This window comes from Lolium rigidum, chromosome 6 (assembly GCF_022539505.1).
Source record: "Lolium rigidum isolate FL_2022 chromosome 6, APGP_CSIRO_Lrig_0.1, whole genome shotgun sequence".
Classification (NCBI taxonomy): Eukaryota; Viridiplantae; Streptophyta; class Magnoliopsida; order Poales; family Poaceae; genus Lolium; species Lolium rigidum.
In genome coordinates this window covers 91708239-91729947 of record NC_061513.1, presented here as the reverse complement: position 1 = coordinate 91729947, position 21709 = coordinate 91708239, and the positions used below count along the sequence as shown (strand labels likewise).

At 43.0% G+C, this 21709-nt stretch overlaps 1 protein-coding gene and 1 pseudogene across 1 annotated transcript; both read right to left on the bottom strand.

Moving 5' to 3' along the window:
* Positions 1-5125: 5125 nt before the first annotated feature.
* On the bottom strand, positions 5126-11008 carry LOC124667188 (annotated as a pseudogene).
* A 1980-nt stretch (positions 11009-12988) lies between these two features.
* On the bottom strand, positions 12989-18828 carry LOC124668497 (probable LRR receptor-like serine/threonine-protein kinase At1g51810). Its single transcript, XM_047205623.1, has 12 exons — positions 18723-18828; positions 17915-18482; positions 17187-17692; positions 16641-16785; positions 16193-16264; positions 16042-16107; positions 15889-15969; positions 15117-15271; positions 14766-15001; positions 14485-14614; positions 13732-13791; positions 12989-13650 (listed from the first exon to the last, which is right to left on the bottom strand). The coding sequence occupies exons 1-12, from the start codon at positions 18826-18828 to the stop codon at positions 12989-12991; spliced, it is 2787 nt and encodes a 928-aa protein (XP_047061579.1).
* Positions 18829-21709: the final 2881 nt, after the last annotated feature.

Genomic DNA, 21709 nt, shown 5'->3' with positions numbered 1-21709 from the left:
TCGATCTCATACCGTCTTTGAAACTTTGAGGACTGTTAAAAAAATGTTGAGGACACACGCTGGTGTAGGATAACGTAGCATAGAAAACAAAAAATTTCCTACCGCGAACACGAAATCCAAGCCAAGATGCAATCTAGAAGACGGTAGCAACGAGGGGATTGTCGAGTCTCACCCTTGAAGAGATTCCAAAGCCTACAAGATGAGGCTCTTGTTGCTGCGGTAGACGTTCACTTGCCGCTTGCAAAAGCGCGTAGAAGATCTTGATCACGGCGCCACGAACGGGCAGCACCTCCGTACTCGGTCACACGTTCGGTTGTTGATGAAGACGACGTCCACCTCTCCGTTCCGGCGGGCGGCGGAAGTAGTAGCTCCTCTTGAATCCGACAGCACGACGGCGTGTGTCGGTGGTGGTGGAGAAATCCGGCGGAGCTTCGCTAAGCGTGCGGGATGTGGTGGAGGAGAGAGGGCCGCTAGGGTTTGGGAGAGGGGGGTGCCGGCCACTAAGGGGTGCGGCCACCTTGTGGTCTTTGGGTGGCCGGCCCCCTTCCCTTGGCCCCTCATTATATAGGTGGAAGCCCCAAGTATTGGACTACAAGTCTCCGAATAAGACCCGAACCCAAAACCTTCCATGTGATAGGGAAACCTACCCAAGGTGGGAATCCCACTTGAGGTGGGATTTCCCCCTTCCATGTGGGGGGGGTGGCCGGCCCCCATAGGGGAGTCTACTTGGGACTCCTCCCCCTTAGGGTTGGCCGGCCATGGGAGGTGGAGTCCCTCCGGGACTCCGCCTTCCTTAGTGGTTTCTTCCGGACTTTTCTAGAACCTTCTAGAACCTTCCATAGAACCTTCCGGATCATTTTCAAACACATAAAATGACTTCCTATATATGAATCTTATTCTCCGGACCATTCCGGAACTCCTCGTGACGTCCGGGATCTCATCCGGGACACCGAACAAATATTCGAACTCCATTCCATATTCAAGTTCTACCATTTCAACATCCAACTTTAAATGTGTCACCCTACGGTTCGCGAACTATGCGGACATGGTTGAGTACTTACTCCGACCAATAACCAATAGCGGGATCTGGAGATCCATAATGGCTCCCACATATTCAACGATGACTTAGTGATCGAATGAACCATTCACATACGATACCAATTCCCTTTGTCACGCGATATTTTACTTGTCCGAGGTTTGATCATCGATATCACCCTATACCTTGTTCAACCTCGTCTCCTGACAAGTACTCTTTACTTGTACCGTGTTATGTGGTCTCTTATGAACTTATTCATATGCTTGCAAGACATTAGACGACATTTCACCGAGAGGGCCCAGAGTATATCTATCCGTCATCGGGATGGACAAATCCCACTATTGATCCATATGCCTCAACTCATACTTTCCGGATACTTAATCCCACCTTTATAACCACCCATTTACGCAGTGGAGTTTGATGTGATCAAAGTACCTTTCCGGTATAAGTGATTTACATGATCTCATGGTCATAAGGACTAGGTAACTATGTATCGAAAGCTTATAGCAAATAACTTAATGACGTGATCTTATGCTACGCTTAATTGGGTGTGTCCATTACATCATTCATATAATGATATAACCTTGTCATTAATAACATCCAATGTTCATGATTATGAAACTAATCATCTATTAATCAACAAGCTAGTTTAAGAGGCTTACTAGGGACTCATTTGTTTGTTTACATAACACACATGTATCAATGTTTCGGTTAATACAATTATAGCATGGTATATAAACATTTATCATAAACATAAAGATATATAATAACCACTTTTATTATTGCCTCTTGGGCATATCTCCAACAGCTGGCTCATGGGTCCCACATGCCAGCCTCTATGAACAAAAAATCTTTCCTTTCTTGGAGTTATTTTAGACCTCTATTTATGGCTATTTACCTTTTTTGATCCCGCGCCCCCTTGAAGATGTTGAGGATGCTGCTGCCTCATGGGTCTCGCATGTCATCCTCTCAAAACGATAAGTGTTGAGGATGCTTCTGCCTCATGGGACGCTGCTAGCAGGTCGGTCCCACATGCCATCCTCTATGAACAATAAAAGTTTCCTTTGATGGATATACTTTTGACCCCTAATTTCTGGCTATTTGCCTTTTTCTTTCGATCCTCTGTCGCCTTTGACGTTGAGGACGCTGCTGACTCATGGGTCCCACATGTTAGCCTCTATGAATAATTAACCTTTCCTTTGTTAGATTTATTTTGACCCCTAATTTCGAGCTATTTGCATTTTTCTTTCGATTCGATGCCGCCATTGAAACGTTTAGGACGCTGCTGGCTCATGGGTCTACATGTTAGCCTCTATGAACAGTAAAAATTTCCTTTGTTGGATTTATTTTTAACCCCTATTTTCTGGCTAATTGCCTTTTTCTTTCGATCCCCTGCCACATTTGAAACATTGAGGACGCTGCTGGCTCATGGGTCCCATATGTCAGCCTCTATGAACGATAAACCTTTCCTTTTTTGGATTTATTTTTGACCCCTGATTTCAAACTACTTGCCTTTTTTTCTTTGATCCCCTACCGCCTTTGAAACGTTGAGGCCGCTCCTGCAAAATGGGACCCATATGTCATCCACCGCCGAGTTCACCTCCCCTCCGCCATGGTAGGTTTTCACGCCAATCACGACGCGTTGTCGAAATCACCTTCCCAGGACTGCTGCCCCGACGTCCGCGCTAGATCCACCTGCGCCGCCCCCAACTAGCCCTGCAGCCTAACGTCCGCCCCCACGCCGCGACGTGAAAGGAGATCCCCTCCATCGCCCACTGCCGCACAGGCTTTGCCCATCGGAGCACACCGACAACGGAGGAAGGGATGGAAGGCGGATGGGAGGTGGCTAGGGTTTTTGCCACCCGAGTCGCCCATGCGAGGACGATGCGGGGACTGTTTTGATTCTCTTAGTTTGTCCAATTAGAAGAGAATTATTCGATTATTTAACAAAAATCCGGATGAAAACTTCTACAAATGGGTTGAGCCCACACCACCACAACTAGGGTCGTAAAGATGGATAACCTCCAACCAAAACCGAAAAGAAGGCATCGTGGCTATTATGGGAGGAGCAGCCACGGGTTGCTTCAACAAATATGGAGAAGCTAACCCTCACGGAGCCTAGCTATGCCGCAACATAACCGGTCGCGAGCCGCTTCCTAGCCACACTGCAGGATCGCCAGTCACCAGCTGTCTCTACCATTTAGCCGCACCACAACATTGTCAATCGTTGGATGCCTATGCTCGCCACTACAAAATCCGATCATCTCCAACACACAAAACCGGTCCCCGAGGCCGTGCACTCGTCGAGTCGACAAAACTGCCACCCATGTGGCCAGAGGACGACAACCTAGATGAGTGAATATTTCCTGGGCTGCTGCTCGCAGCTTCGACACCAGCCCCAAGGCTATGCATTCGATCGAGCTGACTACCCTGCCGCCCTCAACAGTCAAGGTCGCCACCCAAATCGTGCCAATTCGTGTCCCCGCCCATCGCAGCAAATTAAGGGAATAATTTACAACAGAGTAAAGAAATCGAAACTAAAACACACCAAGAAATAAGGCCAACAAAATCTGAACCACATGGAAGCACTCTCAAATCATCCATCTTTGCCTCCGTCAATCACACTGTTTTCTAACCAAAACTTGGGCTAGAAAGGGACAAACGAGCGGGAGGTGCTATCCACCGAGCTAGTCGGTACTGATGCGGTTGCCGCACACCCCCACGCCCTCGGTTACTAGCTGGACCGCACCCCAACATCAGGTAAGACATTTTTTTCCCTTTTCTTTTTTTATGTTGTTTCTTTTCTTTTTTAAAAAATATTTTTAAATTTTAAAAATTCTGAACATTTTTCAGATTTATTTTTTCAAATTTGAACATTTTTTTAAAATAAATCATTTAAAAGTTTGTAGATTTTTCAAATTTAAACAATTTTCAAATTTGAACTTTTTTAAAAAGAAATCTATTTTTAAAAAAATCCGAGCATTTTTCAGATTTGAACAATTTTCAAATTCGAACATTTTTTAGATTTGAGAAATTTTCAAATTCAAGATTTGAACAATTTCTAAGAAAAAAACAGAAAAGAGAAAAAGAAAAGAAAAAACAGAATAAACAAAACGATTAAGAAAAAAAAGACTAACACCCAAACTGGACCGGTCCGTACCGCGAGCGGGTGGTGCTCGATACGGCGCCGACCTGGTCGGTATATAGGAATGGCCCAAACAAACGCGCCGATGCTTGTTAAAAAAAAAAAACAAGCCGATGCCGGAAGGGCTGTGGCACCTGTCTAGGGCCTACATGCGCAACTCTCGACTCGGTAAACAAGTGCAGTCCGTTACCGCTCTGCTGCAGGGCGGGCCGCCACGGGCTGTCAGGCTACACGTGCCACAAGCCCACAAGGAGGAGGCTGAGGCGCTGCACCGGGCGGCGGCCGAGTCGAGAAACTGACGTCGGGCGGCCGGCGGCCGGCGTCCAGCGTCCAGCGACGACGAGGTACGTCATGTCTCCCCTACATAGCATCAGCCTCGTCATAGTTCAGGTGCCAACTCGCGCATAGCAACTCCACTGGGGACGGGCCTCCCGTCAGATCTCCGCTCTCTCCCTCATTGTAAGTATGATGATGATGGGATCTCAAGATCATGGTTACCAGCACCAGCCTGCTCGTTTCTACAAGCCGCCCAGCTATCGGTGTCGTTTTGATATACAAGTCCATGCTCAAGCTTGTTCTTCTACACGGCTTTACTGGTAGCAGCAGCACGCACTTTAGTCTAGTAGTTATATATTAGGACTAATAGTATAAAACGGCAGAATTCTTAAGCAGCAACACTTGAGCTTACCACTTGTTCTAGGATTGATTTCGGAGTTAATGCGTGAGTACCAATTAATAGTTCCTAGTAGTACTAATAGATCGATCACCGTGTTCTCACATGGAAGAAGATGCTTCGGTTGAAAATTACTCCAACTAAACACCAAAGTTCATACAAAAATACCCCTTAATCACGACGATGCAGATGAACACATTACTAAACTTTATCTAACCAAATGTACAAATAACTCAGTATGCATTTTTCTTTCACCGTCCAGATAAGGGGTTTAACCAGATATGAAGGAGCTCTCCTCGTCAGAAATCATCAGCTGGAACTGCTTTCGAGTTTCAGCATCCACGGAGTGCGTATGCCAAGCTGTAGCAGAAACAGACTGCTTTTCGCTTGAAACTGACGGCAACCATACTTTGAGCCTTGAAACAACCTCGGCCATGGTAGGCCTGTCGATGGCTGCGCTCTCGACACAGTTCATGGCAAGGTCTATCACACTCTGCAGGGAACTGACGTCGTACTGATCCAGTAGCCTCTTGTCCACGACATCATTAATACTGCCTTTGGCAATCTTTTGGCGTACCCAGTTTGGTAGGTGAACGGTTTGAGGCTCCATGATTACTGGGGGTTGGCCAGTGATGATCTCCAACAACACAATGCCGTAGCTGTAAACGTCTGTCTTCACAGTGAGTTGGAAAGTTGCATGATACTCAGGGTCGAGGTAGCCAAGAGTTCCAGCAGCAACAGTAGATATGTGTGTGTGAGCATCATCAAAAGCTCGCGAAAGCCCAAAATCAGATATTATCCCCACCAGATTCTTGTCCAGAAGGATGTTGGGGGTCTTCACATCTCTGTGAACTATTGCTGGGGTGCATGACTCATGTAGATACTCCAGCCCTGTATTTCATTCAAGCTCATACTTTGTCAAACACACATACATATATGACCTTAAGGTAAATGCATATTTAAAATGTGGACCTTGTGCAGCATCAAGTGCGATTTGAAGTCGTTGTTCCCAATTCGCACCATCGTCATCTCCTGCATCAAGACATACTGGATTAATGTAAGTGCCTTCATACGTGCACGGTATCATCATGTCATCAGTCATGGTTATGACTTTAAGAATGTAGGTCTCCTCAGTTTGTTAGCCGCATATCTATAAACATGCCACGGTTATGACTTGAAGAATGTGCAGCTCCAGGAATGCACCTATGGTGGCCTTGCTTCGCTTCTTACTCCATCACTTATGCAAATTTAATTAGTTGGGCATCCTCAAATGTATTTACTAGAAGCAGCCATAAAAGTCTAGGCAATCAATCCAACCTTTAACAAGGAAAATCCAGTTTTAACAATAAAAATCCACTATACTGTAGGATGTCAAAAGCCAGACTATGGCTTGATTTTAGAGTTCCATTTTTATGCTTATGACTAGATCCAGCCGATTTTTATATTACACTGCGAAGCATTGTATATTGATAAATATATGAAATAGATGATTCTCAAGGGTTAATGAGAGCTATTGGCGTCTATTTCTCCATTTTTTTGTTGCTTCTACAGGAAGTAAACCCTGAATTTTTCAACTTGCACCTTACATTTGTATTGGTTTTTGGTTTGATATAGGGTTCACCTTTATAATTAGTTAAAGTACAAACATTCTCCGTAAAAGTTCAAATACAACATAGTGAGCATAACGAACTGCAAGTTGTATTGGTTAATTGTACCTACGTCAACTATTCGTGATAGAAACTTCAAAAAAAGGCAAAATAATAAGGGATAAACCTCCTCTTATAAGTTGTTGAAGATTTCCTCTGGACATGAAGTCATAAACGAGTGCGAGGCATTTCTTGTTTTGGCAATATCCTTTCAAAGCCACAAGATTCTTGTGATGAACTTTGGACAAGGTTTGTACCTGCGGTAACACATGTACTTACTAAACATACCACAGGTGATGCCAATTGCATGTACTGAATATGAACTTGTGTAAAGAGTTTATATGTCTTGCAGAATTCAAGTTTATTTTTGAGAAAAAATGATTTGGCCTAGTTGGTTCTGTGTTATACCTCGGGGAGGAAGTCTGTTGAGTCTGCAATTGATGTCTCCATAAGCACCTTAACAGCTACTTCGTCGCTATTTTCTAGTGTGCCGTGATAAACCATACCGAAACCTCCCTTTCCAACGATTGTTTTGAAGTCATTTGTTATGAGCTTCAGCTCTGCATACGTGAACCGTCTGATGTCGATATGTAGGGAGTTTCCTCTTCATACATAGCATAATCCTCGTTGTCTATTGATTTCCCTGCGGAGTCAAGACGTGGTGTTTTACATCAAAGTTTAGGAATTAAGCTGCCATATAGTGTCTACCACACTTGCATCACTGATAGAGAATTTTGGAGCATGGGATTTTGTTTTACCTTTCCAGCATAACTTCCAGAGTATGCACATCATTACTAGGAGAGATATCAGTACAACAGGAACTATCACTGCGATGAGTAAGATAGGTATGCTTTTCTTCTTCTTTGAGCAGTACGTATCTTTAACTTTTGAGCATACAGGATTGCCTTCTAATCTAGTGACACAATTACAGAACATATCTATAGATCAGCTCAAAATATCTTAGCTGCAGACGCTTTATAAATCATTATGATTATAACATAGCTCCATTTTGTAACAAGACGGAATAACTAATAGCTCTTCTATAAAACTTCTAACTCTAAAAGTAGAAACCACATGATTTCTAAATCGCGCGTAGTTACTATTAAGTCCGCTCCTAGCTCTCATGTTAAATAGCTGATAGATATAACGCATTATAACCGAGGGCATGTTTTCTTCAATCAATGCAACTGCAAAAGCTTGGTTTGACACACTTGGCACTAAAATTGGCCACCAAAGTTAGTCGCATTCAGAGTTTACGTGTAAAACTAATGGGGCTGATGTTGCACGGTGATATAGAAGGGTGGTGCTTCTTAAGTAGATAGACCAACTTGTGTGGCTTAAGTTTGTCAAGGAAATAAATGTGTCTTAATCAATAATTTAATCCATATTTGCATGATTGCTGCTAAACTTCCACTTATTTCTGCAAGAATAAACTTTAGTTTGAGACTATTCCTTTCTTGTTGTAGTTGTTAGTTTGATCAGAAATAGAAGTATAATGAGGAACTGTGCAGCAGAGCATGACAAACCTGAGATCAAGCAAACCGGCTTGAAATCTTTGAAGAATAGAATCAGGGATTGGTCCATCTATCTTGTTATTTGACAAGTCACTGAAAACTAACAGTTGGAATCATTCATCTAAAATTTGTATCATTAACCAAATATTTAATCAGCAGACTTACAGAACTTTAAGTGACTTTAGCTGATAGTCTGGAATAGCTCCCGTCAAATTGTTGTGTGATAAATCCCTATATATGTTTTGTACTTACGGTCACAAAAGATGTTAACATAATCACATTAGTTCATTAGTATCATATGGTAGGCGCCACTTACAAGTTTTCTAGCGATGTCATGTTCATGAATGATATGGCAAATCCACCTCTCAGTCCACTGGTTGACAGATTTCTGCAAAAACAGATCATTTTTGTAACTCATATTAATTAAGTGATACCATCCACCTAACATGTATTTTCAAGATTATGTAAATACCTTTATGTGGTCCAAGTTATTCTAAATTACTTGTGCTTTCAATATTTCAACTAAACTACATGTGTTTTCCAGGTCTTTATGAGTAAGACATGTGACTGAGTTTCTCCATAGTGATATATATGAATAAGAAAATAGGAACATATAAAGAGCACATGTAAACCAAAAGGGAGCTTTTATGGAGCGTTAGATTGTTTGGGGTTGCATTTCAAAGGAAAAATAATAGTTATGGTGTTTAGATCTAAAAATATATTATGATATAATTCCTGGTTATGTTCTTACACTGTGACAATCCTCGGATTCTGGTTGCTCTTGGAGTGGTCGCAAATCAAACCTTCCCAGGAATACTCTCCTGGGGAGCATGGATCTCCATTCCAGCTTGTTCGTGCCAAGTTATAGTACGTCTTGATTTGTTTCATGTAATTGACTGCAGCAGAAGACAAGAGAACAAATATGGAAGGTGTAAAGTAGCTTTATAAGTTGGGTAGGAGGTGTATTCGAAAGATGAAAAGATTAACTTATGAAACTGCGGTATCATTGCATATGTATGCAAGTATTATATTTCAGTATGACTGTTTGAATTGTACTAATTCATTATTAACGATGGTCTTCAATACATTAGTGGACCTTTAGAAAGTAGCTTACTCAGAACTTGTGTAGAACTGAATGAGCTGGTTTAAAAACTTGGTCCTATTAATTTAGTGAAGATCGTGATAGTGTAAAATAGAGTCGGGAATTTTCAGATGTCTAGATAGTGAGACCTCGGTCATTAGCATTGGCAACTGCATGATGATCATGTGAATTTGCTACCTACATGGAAAATGTGTAATGCAACTGCAGTACATACATTAATCTTACCATCGCCGGAGTCAGTGGTGAGGCTATCCATACGAACAAGCGAGTACAGTTCAAGCGCGTTGATGAGCGGCGGAAGACTCGAGTTGGATGTCTTGTTCAAGAAAAAGTATCCATAGGCGGTCTGCATGAACTGTCCGCTTTTGTACATGCTGTCCACTTGGAATCGTGATGGGGAGAAGTCTGCGAACATCAGTACATCATTGCTGTAGATGTCGAACCTTCTGTTCAGGTTGGTCATGTTGATCTCGGCGAAGTGAAAGATGGGGAGAAGCTGAAGGTCATTGTCCCCTAGATTGGGAGGTGCTGCCACGTTGATGGTAATTGAGGACTGGTTCGTGTCTTTAGTCGTGGCATTCTGCAAGATGGCCGATGACACGTTGAAGGCGCTGTTGCCGGGGAGGCTCTCCATGTTATTGCTGGTGTTCAAGCTGATCATGGAGGAGTAGTCTACGCTCATAGAAAAGCTATCCCACCACCGGTCATAATAGTCCGTCGGATATCTTCATCACACACAAAGACAAGGAAAAACAGATAAATAGCTGACACCATACATGATATTTCTGTGTTTACTAGTAGTATTTATTAGAAGAAATTCCTTGATTCCGAAAACAAAGTAGCAAACACTCTTATATGCGTCAAGCTAGCAAACTAAATTTAAAACTATTGACATCATATAAACTATTGACAGGCATAGATCTAATCCAAAACTATTCTATTATTATGGATACCAGTCTGCTCGCACCTTGTGATAAAAGTGTTGACGTTGCCAAATCTGAACCGCTGAAAGTTGCTGACTGACACAGAAGTATTGACAAAAGGGTACATCGCATCTAGCAGTGGCCTCAGCTCCAACGTAGATATGAAGGGAACCCCTGAACCGAAGTTTATCAGGCAGACGGACAGAGACTTGCTTGGAGCAACGGTGATCACCTCCTTCCATACCGTTTGTGCTGGATCCGAATTTGACAAGTTTACCATCGCCCAGAAATTGACGCCGATATGGAGCCCAAACAGAAACAGTGACCCGTCCTGAGTCTTGTTCAATCTATCGTAGTTGCCGTAAGTAAATGTGGCCCTCAGTAGATACTTCTTACCGGTGGTGGATGGCAGCGTATAGCAGTTTCTTGAGCTGTCAGGGAAGCTCCTCAGGGTTATTTCTTGCTTATTTTCGGAATCAGCCATAAACTCTGGTAATATCTCATGGCTCACACCGCTCTCGACATATTCACCATCGAAAGTGTACGGCATTCCTAAGACGTCGTCCATGTAGCTACTACTGTTTTTCCATCCACAATCGATGTTTATGAACCCTGCACAATGGAGTGTATGTATCAGTTCGTCTGTTTCTGGTTGAAGATCTACTACTAAACACTAGTATGACATATGCCACTAGACACTCAGTAGCTAATGATTTGTTGATTTCTAAGATTCAGTGAAATGAGATTTGTTAAGTTGCACGCTGAAGTTTACTGAACCGTCCGTGCAGATGCAGCAGAGCTTAAGAAAGGTGCGGGATCTACACGGAAAAAACCAGGAGGATGTGACATGTACTCCGTATTACCTTTAGGAAGCTGGGCTCGGACTTGAATCGTCCTGCCCAGGATGAGCAGCGACGCCATGATCCATGTCAGTTTTGTACTTGTCGGGCAACCGTAGCTCATCATCATCACCATGGTACTCTCCGGTTCTTGCAATGTTTGGGACCAAGAAGCATCCTATCAGGTAACGACTAATTTGCGCAGGCAGTAATATAGGAGAAGAAAATAAAACTTGGCCTCGATGCAATGATTAACGACGTGATAAAGAAATGCAACTTGCACTGATCTACTGCAACTTGCCATGGAGCTTAGTTTGGCTTTCTCTTTGGATTGTCGTCAGCGTGGCAGCGAAGTCTCATCCGATCGAGTACTCGTGCGTTCGGACGAACGTTCACATAGCACGCGCTGATATTTCTTTGAACCAGTCTGCTGTGCTAGATTAAAGAACTCTAGCAAATTAACTACATTTATAATAAGAGAACAAAAGGAAGAGAGCGTGCACAACCAAACAAAGCCCGGGCCAGGGTGACCGAGCTGAGCTGATACAATTCGAATTCTGGTCTGGTTACACGAGCAACTGCTCCCTGTTGAATTCAACCTTACCTAACAAAGAGTTCCAAAAAGCTATTCGAGGAAAATCACAGAGCTAAGTCGTAACTATAATTGGGTCAAGAATGAAGATAGCGCTTGCTTATTCGGTAAAGCATGAAGATAGGGCTGCTCGCATACGGATTAAGGAAGCCTGGTCAACATTGGGCAGACCTTGTTTTTTTTATATAAAAGCAGACAGCTCTGCGTTCATTTGATTAGAAGAAGAACAAGGTTTGCAAAGTTTGCAGTCGGGAAGCAACCTGCCCTCCCGGCCGATAGGCGATCGAGCCTGGAGTACACGAGAACTATAGAGAAGTTACAAGTCAGCACCTAGCAACTAACATCAAGCAAGAACAAAACCTAAGACTAGTCATAGTGGGAAGTAACATAGAGTAGTAACATGCACATGTTACTACTCTATGTTACTACTTTCATAGTGGTTATTAACATCAAAGTAGTATCATATATGTCTTCATTAATTAGCTTATAAACTTATTTTATCTTGAGAAGTGTGATGTTACAGTAACTAGCTATGTTACTCCATCCTCCTCTCTCCTCATTAACTCACTGCCACATAAGCAAATTTGCTAAGTTGGACACTTAGTTACTATTAAAGTTACTCCCACTATGAGTAGTCTAATCCGGTTCCCGTGTTCTGTGAGCAAGGCCACGAAGCAGAGTACGTCCAGAATTTGTCCACCCGTGGTCTGTGAGCAAGGTCACGACTAGCCAAGCAAATACCTAATGATTTGAACTTGTTTTGAACCCATTGGGTTTTACATTATGCTGGTTTGAACTTGTTTGGACGGATTATTGTTCGAGGAGGCGGCTGTGAGGCTGCACGCGTCACAAGTCCACAAGGAGGCAGCTGAGCCGCTGCACTGGGCGGCGGCCGATTCGAGGAACTGCCGTCGGGCGACCAGCGTCTGGCAATTACGATTAGGTATGTCATATGGTATTGTGGTTGCATTTCCTCCCCTACATAGCATCAGACTCTTCATGGTTCATGTGCCAACTAGCGCATAGCAACACCATCGGGGACAGCCTCCCGTCGGACCTAGACATCTTGTCCATGCTCAAGCTTGTTCATCTACACGGATTTATTGGTAGTAGAAGCACGTACTTTAATCTAATTATTATTATTAGGGGTAAGACGGCGGAATTATTAAGCAGCAATGCTTCAGCTTACCACTCGTTTTACTAGGATTGATTTGGGAGTTAATGCGTGAGTACCAATTTATAGTTCTTAGTAGTAATAGATCACCGTGTTCTCACATGGAAGAAGATACTTCCTGTTTGAAAATTACTCCAACTAAGCACCGAAGTTCATACAAAAATACCCCTCAATCCTCATCCCCCGCTCCCCACCCCAGTGGACCAGTTGTAAACGAGAAAGAGTATGAACTGAAAATAAAATGACTCAATTGCAGTTTATAAACAACAAATGACGATGCAGTTGAGAAAATTACTGAACTTTATCTAACCAGATGTACAAATTACTCAGTAGGCATTTTCCTTTCACCGTCCAGATAAGGGGTTTAATTCTGACGGCCTGTCAGTATAACCAGATATGAAGGAGCTCTCCTTGTCAGAAATCATCAACTGGAACTGCTTTCGAGTTTCAGCATCCACGGAGTGCGTACGCCAAGCTGAAGCAGAAACAGACTGCTTTTCGCTCGAAACTGCCGGCAACCACACTTTGAGCCTTGAAACAACCTCGGCCATGGTAGGCCTGTCGATGGCTGCGCTTTCGACGCAGTTCATGGCAAGGTCTATTACACTCTGCAGGGAACTGGCGTCGTACTGATCCAACAGCCTCTTGTCCGCGACATCATGAATGCTGCCTTTGGCGATCTTTTGGCGTACCCAGTTTGGTAGGTGAATGGTTTGAGGCTCCATGATTACTGGGGGTTGGCCAGTGATGATCTCCAACAACACAATGCCGAAGCTGTAAACGTCTGTCTTCACAGTGAGTTGGAAAGTTGCATGGTACTCAGGGTCGAGGTAGCCAAGCGTTCCAGCAGCAACAGTTGATATGTGTGTGTGAGCATCATCAAAAGCCCGTGAAAGCCCAAAATCAGATATTATGCCCACTAGATTCCTGTCCAGAAGGATGTTGGGGGTCTTCACATCTCTGTGAACTATTGCTGGGGTGCAAGACTCATGTAGATACTCCAGCCCTGTAGTTCATTCAAGCTCATACTTTGTCAAACACACATACATATATGACCTTAAGGTAAATGCGTATTTGAAATGTGAACCTTGTGCAGCATCAAGTGCGATTTGAAGTCGTTGTTCCCAATTCGCACCGTCGTCATCTCCTGGATCAAGACATACCGGATTAATGTTAAGTGCCTTCATACGTGCACTGTATCATCATGTCATCAGTCATGGTTATGACTCTAAGAATGTAGGTCTCCTCAGTTTGTTAGCCGCATATCTATAAACATGCCACGATTGTGACTTGAAGAATGTGCAGCTCCAGGAATGCACCTATGGTGGCCCGACCTCGCTTCTTACTCCGTCATCCTCAATGTATTTACTAGCAGCAGCGATAAAAGTCTAGGCAATCAATCCAACTTTTAACAAGGAAATCCAGTTTTAACAATAAAATCCACTATGCTGTAGGATGTTAAAAGGCAGATTATGGCTTGATTTTAGAGTTCCATTTTTATAATTACGAATAGGTCTTGCCGATTTTTATATTACACTGTGAAGCATTATATATTGATAAATCTATGAAATAAATGATTCTCAAGGGTTAATGAGAGCTATTGCCGTCTAGTTCTCCATTTTTTTGTTGCTTCTAATTGGTCAACTTGCACCTTAGATTGTATTGGTTTTTGGTTTGATATAGGGCTCAGCTTTAATTAGTTAAAGTACAAACAGTTGCTGTAAAAGCTCAAATACAACATAGTGAGCATAACGAACTGCAAGTTGGGTTGGTTGATTGTACCTATGTCAACTATTCGTGATAGAAACTTTAAGAAAAGGTTAAATAATAAGAGATAAACCTCCTCTTATAAGTTGTTGAAGATTTCCTCTGGACATGAAGTCATAAACGAGTGCAAGGCATTTCTTGTTTTGGCAATATCCTTTCAAAACCACAAGATTCTTGTGATGAACTTTGGACAAGGTTTGTACCTGCGGTAACACATGTAATTACTAAACATACCAGAGGTTATGCCAATTGCATGTACTGACTATGAACTTGTGTAAAGATTTTATATGTCTTGCAGAATTCTAGTTTATTTTTGAGAAAAAATGATTTGGCCAAGTTGGTTCTGTGTTATACCTCCGGGAGGAAGTCTGTTGAGTCTGCTATTGATGTCTCCATAAGCACCTTAACAGCTACTTCGTCACTATTTTCTAGTGTGCCATGATAAACCATACCGAAACCTCCTTTTCCAACGATTGTTTTGAAGTCATTTGTTATGAGCTTCAGCTCTGCATACGTGAACCGTCTGATGTCGATATGTAGGGGAGTTTCCTCTTCATACATAGCATAATCCTCGTTGTCTACTGATTTCCCTGCAGAATCAAGAGGTTGTCTTTTACACGAATGTTTAGGTATTAAGCTGTCATATAATGTCTACCACACTTCCATTAGTGACTGAGAATTTTGAAGCATGGGATTTCGTTTTACCTTTCCAGCATAACTTGCAGAGTATGCACATCATTACTAGGAGGGATATCAGTACAACAGGAACTATCACTGCGATGAGTAAGATAGGTATGCTTTTCTTCTTCTTTGAGCAGTACGTATCTTTAACTTTTGAGCATACGGGATTGCCTTCTAATCTAGTGACACAATTACAGAACATATCTATAGATCAGCTCGAAATATTGCTGCAGATGCTTTATAAAATTATGATTATAACATAGCTCCCTTTTGTAACAAGACGGACCAGCTAATAGTTCTTCTATAAAACTTCTAACTCTAAAAATAGAAACCACATGATTTCTAAATCACGCATAGTTATTATTAGGTCCGCTCCTAGCTCACATGTTTAAAAGCTCATAGATATAAAGCATTATAGTTACTAGATGGTAGAACATATAACGGGGGCATGTTTTCTTCAATCAATGCAACTGCAACAGCTTGGTTTGACACACTTGGCACTAAAATTGGCCACCAAAGCTTAGTCACATTCAGAGTGTACGTATACAACTAATGGGGTTGCTGTTGCATGGTGCTGCTTAAGTAGATAGTCCAACTTGCGTGGCTTAAGTTTGGCAAGGAAATAAATGTGTTTTAATCAATAATTCACTCCATATGTGCAATGATTGCTGCTAAACTTCCACTTATTTCTGCAAGAATAAACCTTGGTTTGAGCCTATTCCTTTTGTTGTTGTAGTTGTTAGTTTGATCAGAAATAGAAGTATAATGAGGAACTGTGCAACATAGCATGACAAACCTGAGATCAAGCAAACCAGCCTGAAATCTTTGAAGAATAGAATCAGGGATTGGTCCATTTATCTTGTTATTTGACAAGTCACTGAAAAATAACAGTTGGAATCATTCATCTAAAATTTGCATCATTAACCACATATGTAATCAGCAGACTTACAGAACTTTAAGTGACTTTAGCTGATAGTCTGGAATAGCTCCCGTCAAATTGTTGTGTGATAAATCCCTATATATGTTTTGTACTTAGGGTCACAAAAGATGTCAACATAATCTCATTAGTTCATCAGTATTATGTGGTAGGCGCCACTTACAAGTTTTCTAGCGATGTCATGTTCATGAATGATATGGCAAATCCACCACTCAGTCCACTGGTTGATAGATTTCTGCAAAAACAGATCATTTTAATACAACTCATATTAATTAAGTGATAGCATTGACCTAACATGTATTTTCAAGATTATGTAAATAGCTTTATGTGGTTCAAGTTATACTAAATTACTTGTGCTTTCCAGAATTCTACTAAACTACATGTGTTTTTGAGGTCTTTACGAGTAAGACATGTGACTGAGTTTCTCCATAGTGATATATATGCATAAGAAAATAAGAACATATCAAGAGCAAAATATAAACGAAAGGGGAGCTTTTATGGACCGATAGATTGGTTGGGTTGATGCGATGCATTTCAAAGGAAAAAAAAGAATTAGTTACGATGTTTAGATCTAAAAATGTATATGATATAATTCCTGGTTATGTTCTTACACTGTGACAATCCTCGGATTCTGGTTGCTCTTGGAGTGGTCGCAAATCAAACCTTCCCAGGAATACTCTCGCGGGGAGCATGGATCTCCATTCCAGCTTGTTCGTGCCAATTTATAGTATGTCTTGATTTGTTTCATGTAATTGACTACAGCAGAAGACAAGAGAACAAATATGGACGGTGTAAAGTAGCTTTATAAGTTGGGTAGGGGGTGTATTCAAAAGATGAAAAGATTAACTTTAGAAACTGCAGTATCATTGCATATGTATGCAAGTATTATATTTTCGTATGACTGTTTGAATCGTACTAATTCATTTATCAACTATGGTCTTCCATATATTAATGGACCTTTAGAAGGTGTCTTACTCAAAACTTGAGTGTAGAACTGAATGAGCTGGTTGGTAAACTTGGTCCTATTACTTTAGTGAAGACCGCGTGACAGTGTCAAATATAGTCGGGAATCTTCAGATGTCTAGATAGTGAGACCTCGGTCATTAGCATTGGCAAGTGCATGATGATCATGTGGAGTATATACACATTAATCTTACCATCGTCGGAGTCAGTGGTGAGGTTATCCATACGAACGAGAGAGTACAGTTCAAGCGCGTTGATGAGCGGCGGAAGACTCGAGCTGGATGTCTTGTTCAAGAAAAAGTATCCATCGGCGTTCTGCATGAACTGCCCGCTCTTGTACATGCTGTGCACCTGTAATTGCGAGGGGGAGAAGTCTGGGAACATCAGTACATCTTTGCTGTAGATGTCGAACCTCCTGTTCGGGTTGGTCATGTTGATCTCGGTGAAGTGAAAGATGGGGAGAAGCTGCAGGTCATTGGCCCCTAGATTGGGACCTGCTGCCACGTTGATGGTAATGGAGGACTGGTTCGTGTCTCTGGTCGAGGCATTCTGCAAGATGGCCGACGGCACGCTGAAGTTGCTGTTGCCGGGGAGGCTCTCCAAGTTGTTGCTGGTGTTCAAGCTGATCATGGAGGTAGAGTAGTCCACCTTGCTCATAGAAAAGCTATCCCACCACCGGTCATAATAGTCTGTTGGATATCTTCGTCATGCATAAAGACAAGGAAAAAACAGATAAATAGCTAGCACCATACATGATATTTCTGTGTTTACTAGCATTTGTTAGAATCAATTCCTTGATTCTGAAAACAAAGTAGCAAACGCTCTTATATGCGTCAAGCTAGCAAACTAAATTTAAAACTATTGACAGGCATAGATCTAATCCAAAACTACTCTATTATTATGGATACCAGTCTGCTCGCACCTTGTGATAAAAGTGTTGACGTTGCCAAATCTGAACCGCTGAAAGTTGCTGACTGACACAGAAGTATTGACAAAAGGGTACATCGCATCTAGCAGTGGCCTCAACTCCAACGTCGATATGAAGGGAACCCCTGTACCGAAGTTTATCAGGCAGACGGACAGAGAGTTGCTCGGAGCAACGGTGATCACCTCCTTCCATACCGTGGTTGATGGATCCCAATTTGACAAGTTTACCGTCGCCCAGAAATTGACGCCGATATGGAGCCCAAACAGAAATAGCGACCCGTCCTGAGTCTTGTTCAACCTATCGTAGTTGCCGTAAGTAAATGTGGCTCTCAGTAGATACTTCTTACCGGTAGTGGATGGCAGTGTATAGCAGTTTCTTGAGCCGTCAGGGAAGCTCCTCAGGGTTATTTCTTGCTTATTTTCGGAATCAGCCATAAACTCTGGTAACATCTCATGGCTCACACCGCTCTCTACATATTCACCATCGAAACTGTACGGCATTCCTAAGACGTCGTCGACGTAGCTACTACCGTTTTTCCATCCACAATCGATGTTTATGAACCCTGCACAATGGAGTGTATGTATCAGTTTCATCTGTTTCTGGTTTTAGATTTACTACTAAACATTAGTATGACATATGCCACTAGGCACGCAGTAGCTAATGATTTGTTAATTTTTAAGATTCTGTGAAATGAGTAAGTTGCATGCTGAAGTTTACTGAACCGTGCGTGCAGACGCAGCAAAGCTTAAGAAAGGTGCGGGATCTACACGGAAAAAAACCAGGAGGATGTGACATGTATTACCAGAAGGAAGCTGGGCTCGGACTTGAATCGTCCTGACAAGGATGAGCAGCGACGCCAAGATCGATGTCAGTTTTGTACTTGCCGAGCAACGGTAGCTCATCACCATGGTACTCTCCGGTTCTTCCAAATGTTTGGAAGCAAGAAGCGCATCCTATCCGGTAACGAGCGACTTGTGCAGGCAGTTATATAGCAGAATAAAATAAAAACTTGGCGTCGATGCAACGATTAACGATGTAATAAAGAAATGCAACTGATTAGCGATGTAATAAAGAAATGCAACTTACACCGATCTACAGCAACTTGCCATGGAGCTTAGTTTGTGGCCTTCTCTTTGGTTTGCCGTCAGCGTGGCAGCGAAGTCTCAGCCGATCGAGGACTCGTGCGTTTCGGACGAACGACGCAACTCGGTCACATAGCACGCGCTGATATTTCTTTGAACCAGTCCGCTGTGCTAGATTAAAAAACTCTACCAAACTATACATTCATAATCAGAGAATTATGGTCTGGTCACACGAGCAACTGCTCCATGTTGAATTCAACATTACCTAAAAAAAGAGTTCCAAAACACACATGGGGCACAAACACAGAGGTAAGTCGTAACTATAATTGGGTCAAGAATGAAGATAAGGCTTGCTTATTCGGTAAAGCATGAAGATAGGGCTTGCTCGCATACGGAAGCCTAGTCATGAATGTATTACCAGACTGGTGGTGTATCTAAGGAGGTTTTCTCTTTGTTTCATACTACCTCTGATTCAAGGAATAAGGCGTCCTCGTTTTACGTGCTTTTCGTTTGACTAAGTATTACTTTAAATATATAAAAATTGTTTGCATGAAATTAACATCATTAAAAAGTGCTTTTTAATACGAATCCAACGATACTAATTACAAACTGTACAATATAACCAAGATTTTGTTGCTCAATTGTTATGGTCAAAGTTCGTCTTGAAATATGTGTACGCCTTATTCCTTTGGACGGAGGTAGTACAAGTGACGAAAATCTCTGCCCCTCTCGTTCTTTACCTAGAGTATTGGGCACAAGATGCAACAAGATAAAAACCAAGAGCATGTGGCCAACAAAAACTGGCGGAGAATGGTAATGGACAACATCTGGAACCAGTCCCTCGTGTACAGTACGGTACCAGGTGTTTCAAAAAATGCCTACAGGATTGAACTTGAATCAGAACCCAAGCCAAACTGTACTGTAACCAAATGTCTAGCCTGGCAAAAACGCTGAACATGTACGGAACAAAGATGGCTGTGGTCTACATAAGAGTCTACATAAAAGTTCTTTATCAAATCGCTGAGTAGTCAGACAATTCTTGTAATAGCAAAGTAGGTGATTCCCTGGGAGACATTCAAAAATGTTAAAAACATCACATGGTTTGCGCGGATTAAAAAAAAATCTGAATTCTGCTTACAAGATCCTTGGAGCGATAGGTTCAAAATGTCATTAGGCGGTGACATAGGTTCGCACATTACAAAGCACACATAAAAATAGAAAGGTACATAGCGTACAGTTCCAAGCCAGCATGATAAATCCTAGCAAAACCAAGCATCTCCACGCGACCCCAGCACAGAATGGATCATCTCGGTATGCCAGGTCAGAATGGCTGCGATGTCGTCCTCAAGAGTGTGGACGAAGATCGATGGTACCTTCCCTTTGTTCTCCTCAATGGACATCATTTCATATACAGTAACATGTTTTCTGTGACCTCGTTGATAGCCTCCTGCAGTACTACATGAGCAGTACGAGATTTTAAACTGTGGAGTGCAGAGCTAAGTGTGGAATGATGTTGGATAGTGTGCAGCGAGCTGAACACTTTGTTGCTTACTGGAGTGGGTTCATCAGTAAGATTCTTTCCGTCAAAGTTGATGATGTTGAACAATGTGTACAGCCCAGATTGCTCTCTGCATTTTTTTTTAAATAACGAAGGCGGCGTTGCAGTTGGGCGTGCAGCTGCTGGGCGACGGCGCATTCTGCAACTTCCGCCGCTCAAACTCCACCGCCAACCATGATCAGCCCTGTTGGCCCGGGACGCTGTATGAGAATAGCTGTGCCGGTGGGCTCGGCCACCTGCAGCTTTGTTGCCGCGCTCGGCGGTTGCCGCCGGTGACACCGCCTCTGCCTCGGCCACCTGCAGCTTCGTCGCCGCGCTCGGCGGCAAACGCCGGCGACACCGCCTCTGCCTTGGCCACCTGCAGCTTCGTCGCCGCGCTCGGCGGCAACCGCCGGCGACACCGCCTATGTCTCAGCCACCTACAGCTTCATCGCCGCGCTCGGCGGCAACCGTCGGTGACACCGCCTCTGCCTCGGCCCAGTACTGGGCCGGCTGGGCCGTGCGGACCTCCTAAACCTTCATGGCCGCGCATGGCTTCTGCGGCGCCGCCTCATCCTGGCTGAAGATCGACCAGCTACGCCACACGGTGGTCCGCGTCGACGACGGCCGAAACCCTAGTTCGTAGGGCCCATTCAAATCGCCCTAATAGGAGGTGCTACGAGGATGCGCGTTGGCGGCGGCCAGACCCTGGCTTGGAAGGGTGGTTCCCGTCTCCGCCGCTGCTCAAGCCGGAGGGACTACGGGGGTGCAGGTCAGTGGCGGCCGGAATCCAAGATCGGGAGGATTTTCTCTTTCTTTTTGGACGAACGGTCAGAGGTAGGTAAGAGTCTGGCTTGCTTAAAAAATGATCTTCCTAAAATGCCCTCCTAAAAGTATAGTGTTGGCTCCTGAGGCAGCAGGACACATCGATACTTCTCGTGAGTTGGGCAGATGAAGTCATGCAGTATGGTTTAATCTACACGCTTCAATCCATCCATTAGACTGCTCATAGTGGGAGTAACATAGCTAGTAACATCACACATCTCAAGGCAGTTTGGTGACATGGCATGCTAATAAATGAAGAAAGAGAGTGAGGTGGTAACTAGCTATGTTACCATAACATCACACACCTCAAGGCAAGATGAGTTTACAACATAATAAATGATATAA

What these genes read in the sequence shown, in the direction of transcription:
- LOC124668497 (XM_047205623.1), bottom strand. Translation starts at nt 18,828, where the DNA reads ATGGTGATGAGCTACCGTTGCTCGGCAAGTACAAAACTGACATCGATC. An exon ending in AATCCGAGGATTGTCACAGT is followed by an intron (nt 16,265 to 16,640) that starts GTAAGAACATAA and finishes CTGTTTTTGCAG; the next exon opens with AAATCTATCAACCAGTGGAC. An exon ending in CTGCAAGTTATGCTGGAAAG is followed by an intron (nt 15,002 to 15,116) that starts GTAAAACGAAAT and finishes TTGATTCTGCAG; the next exon opens with GGAAATCAGTAGACAACGAG.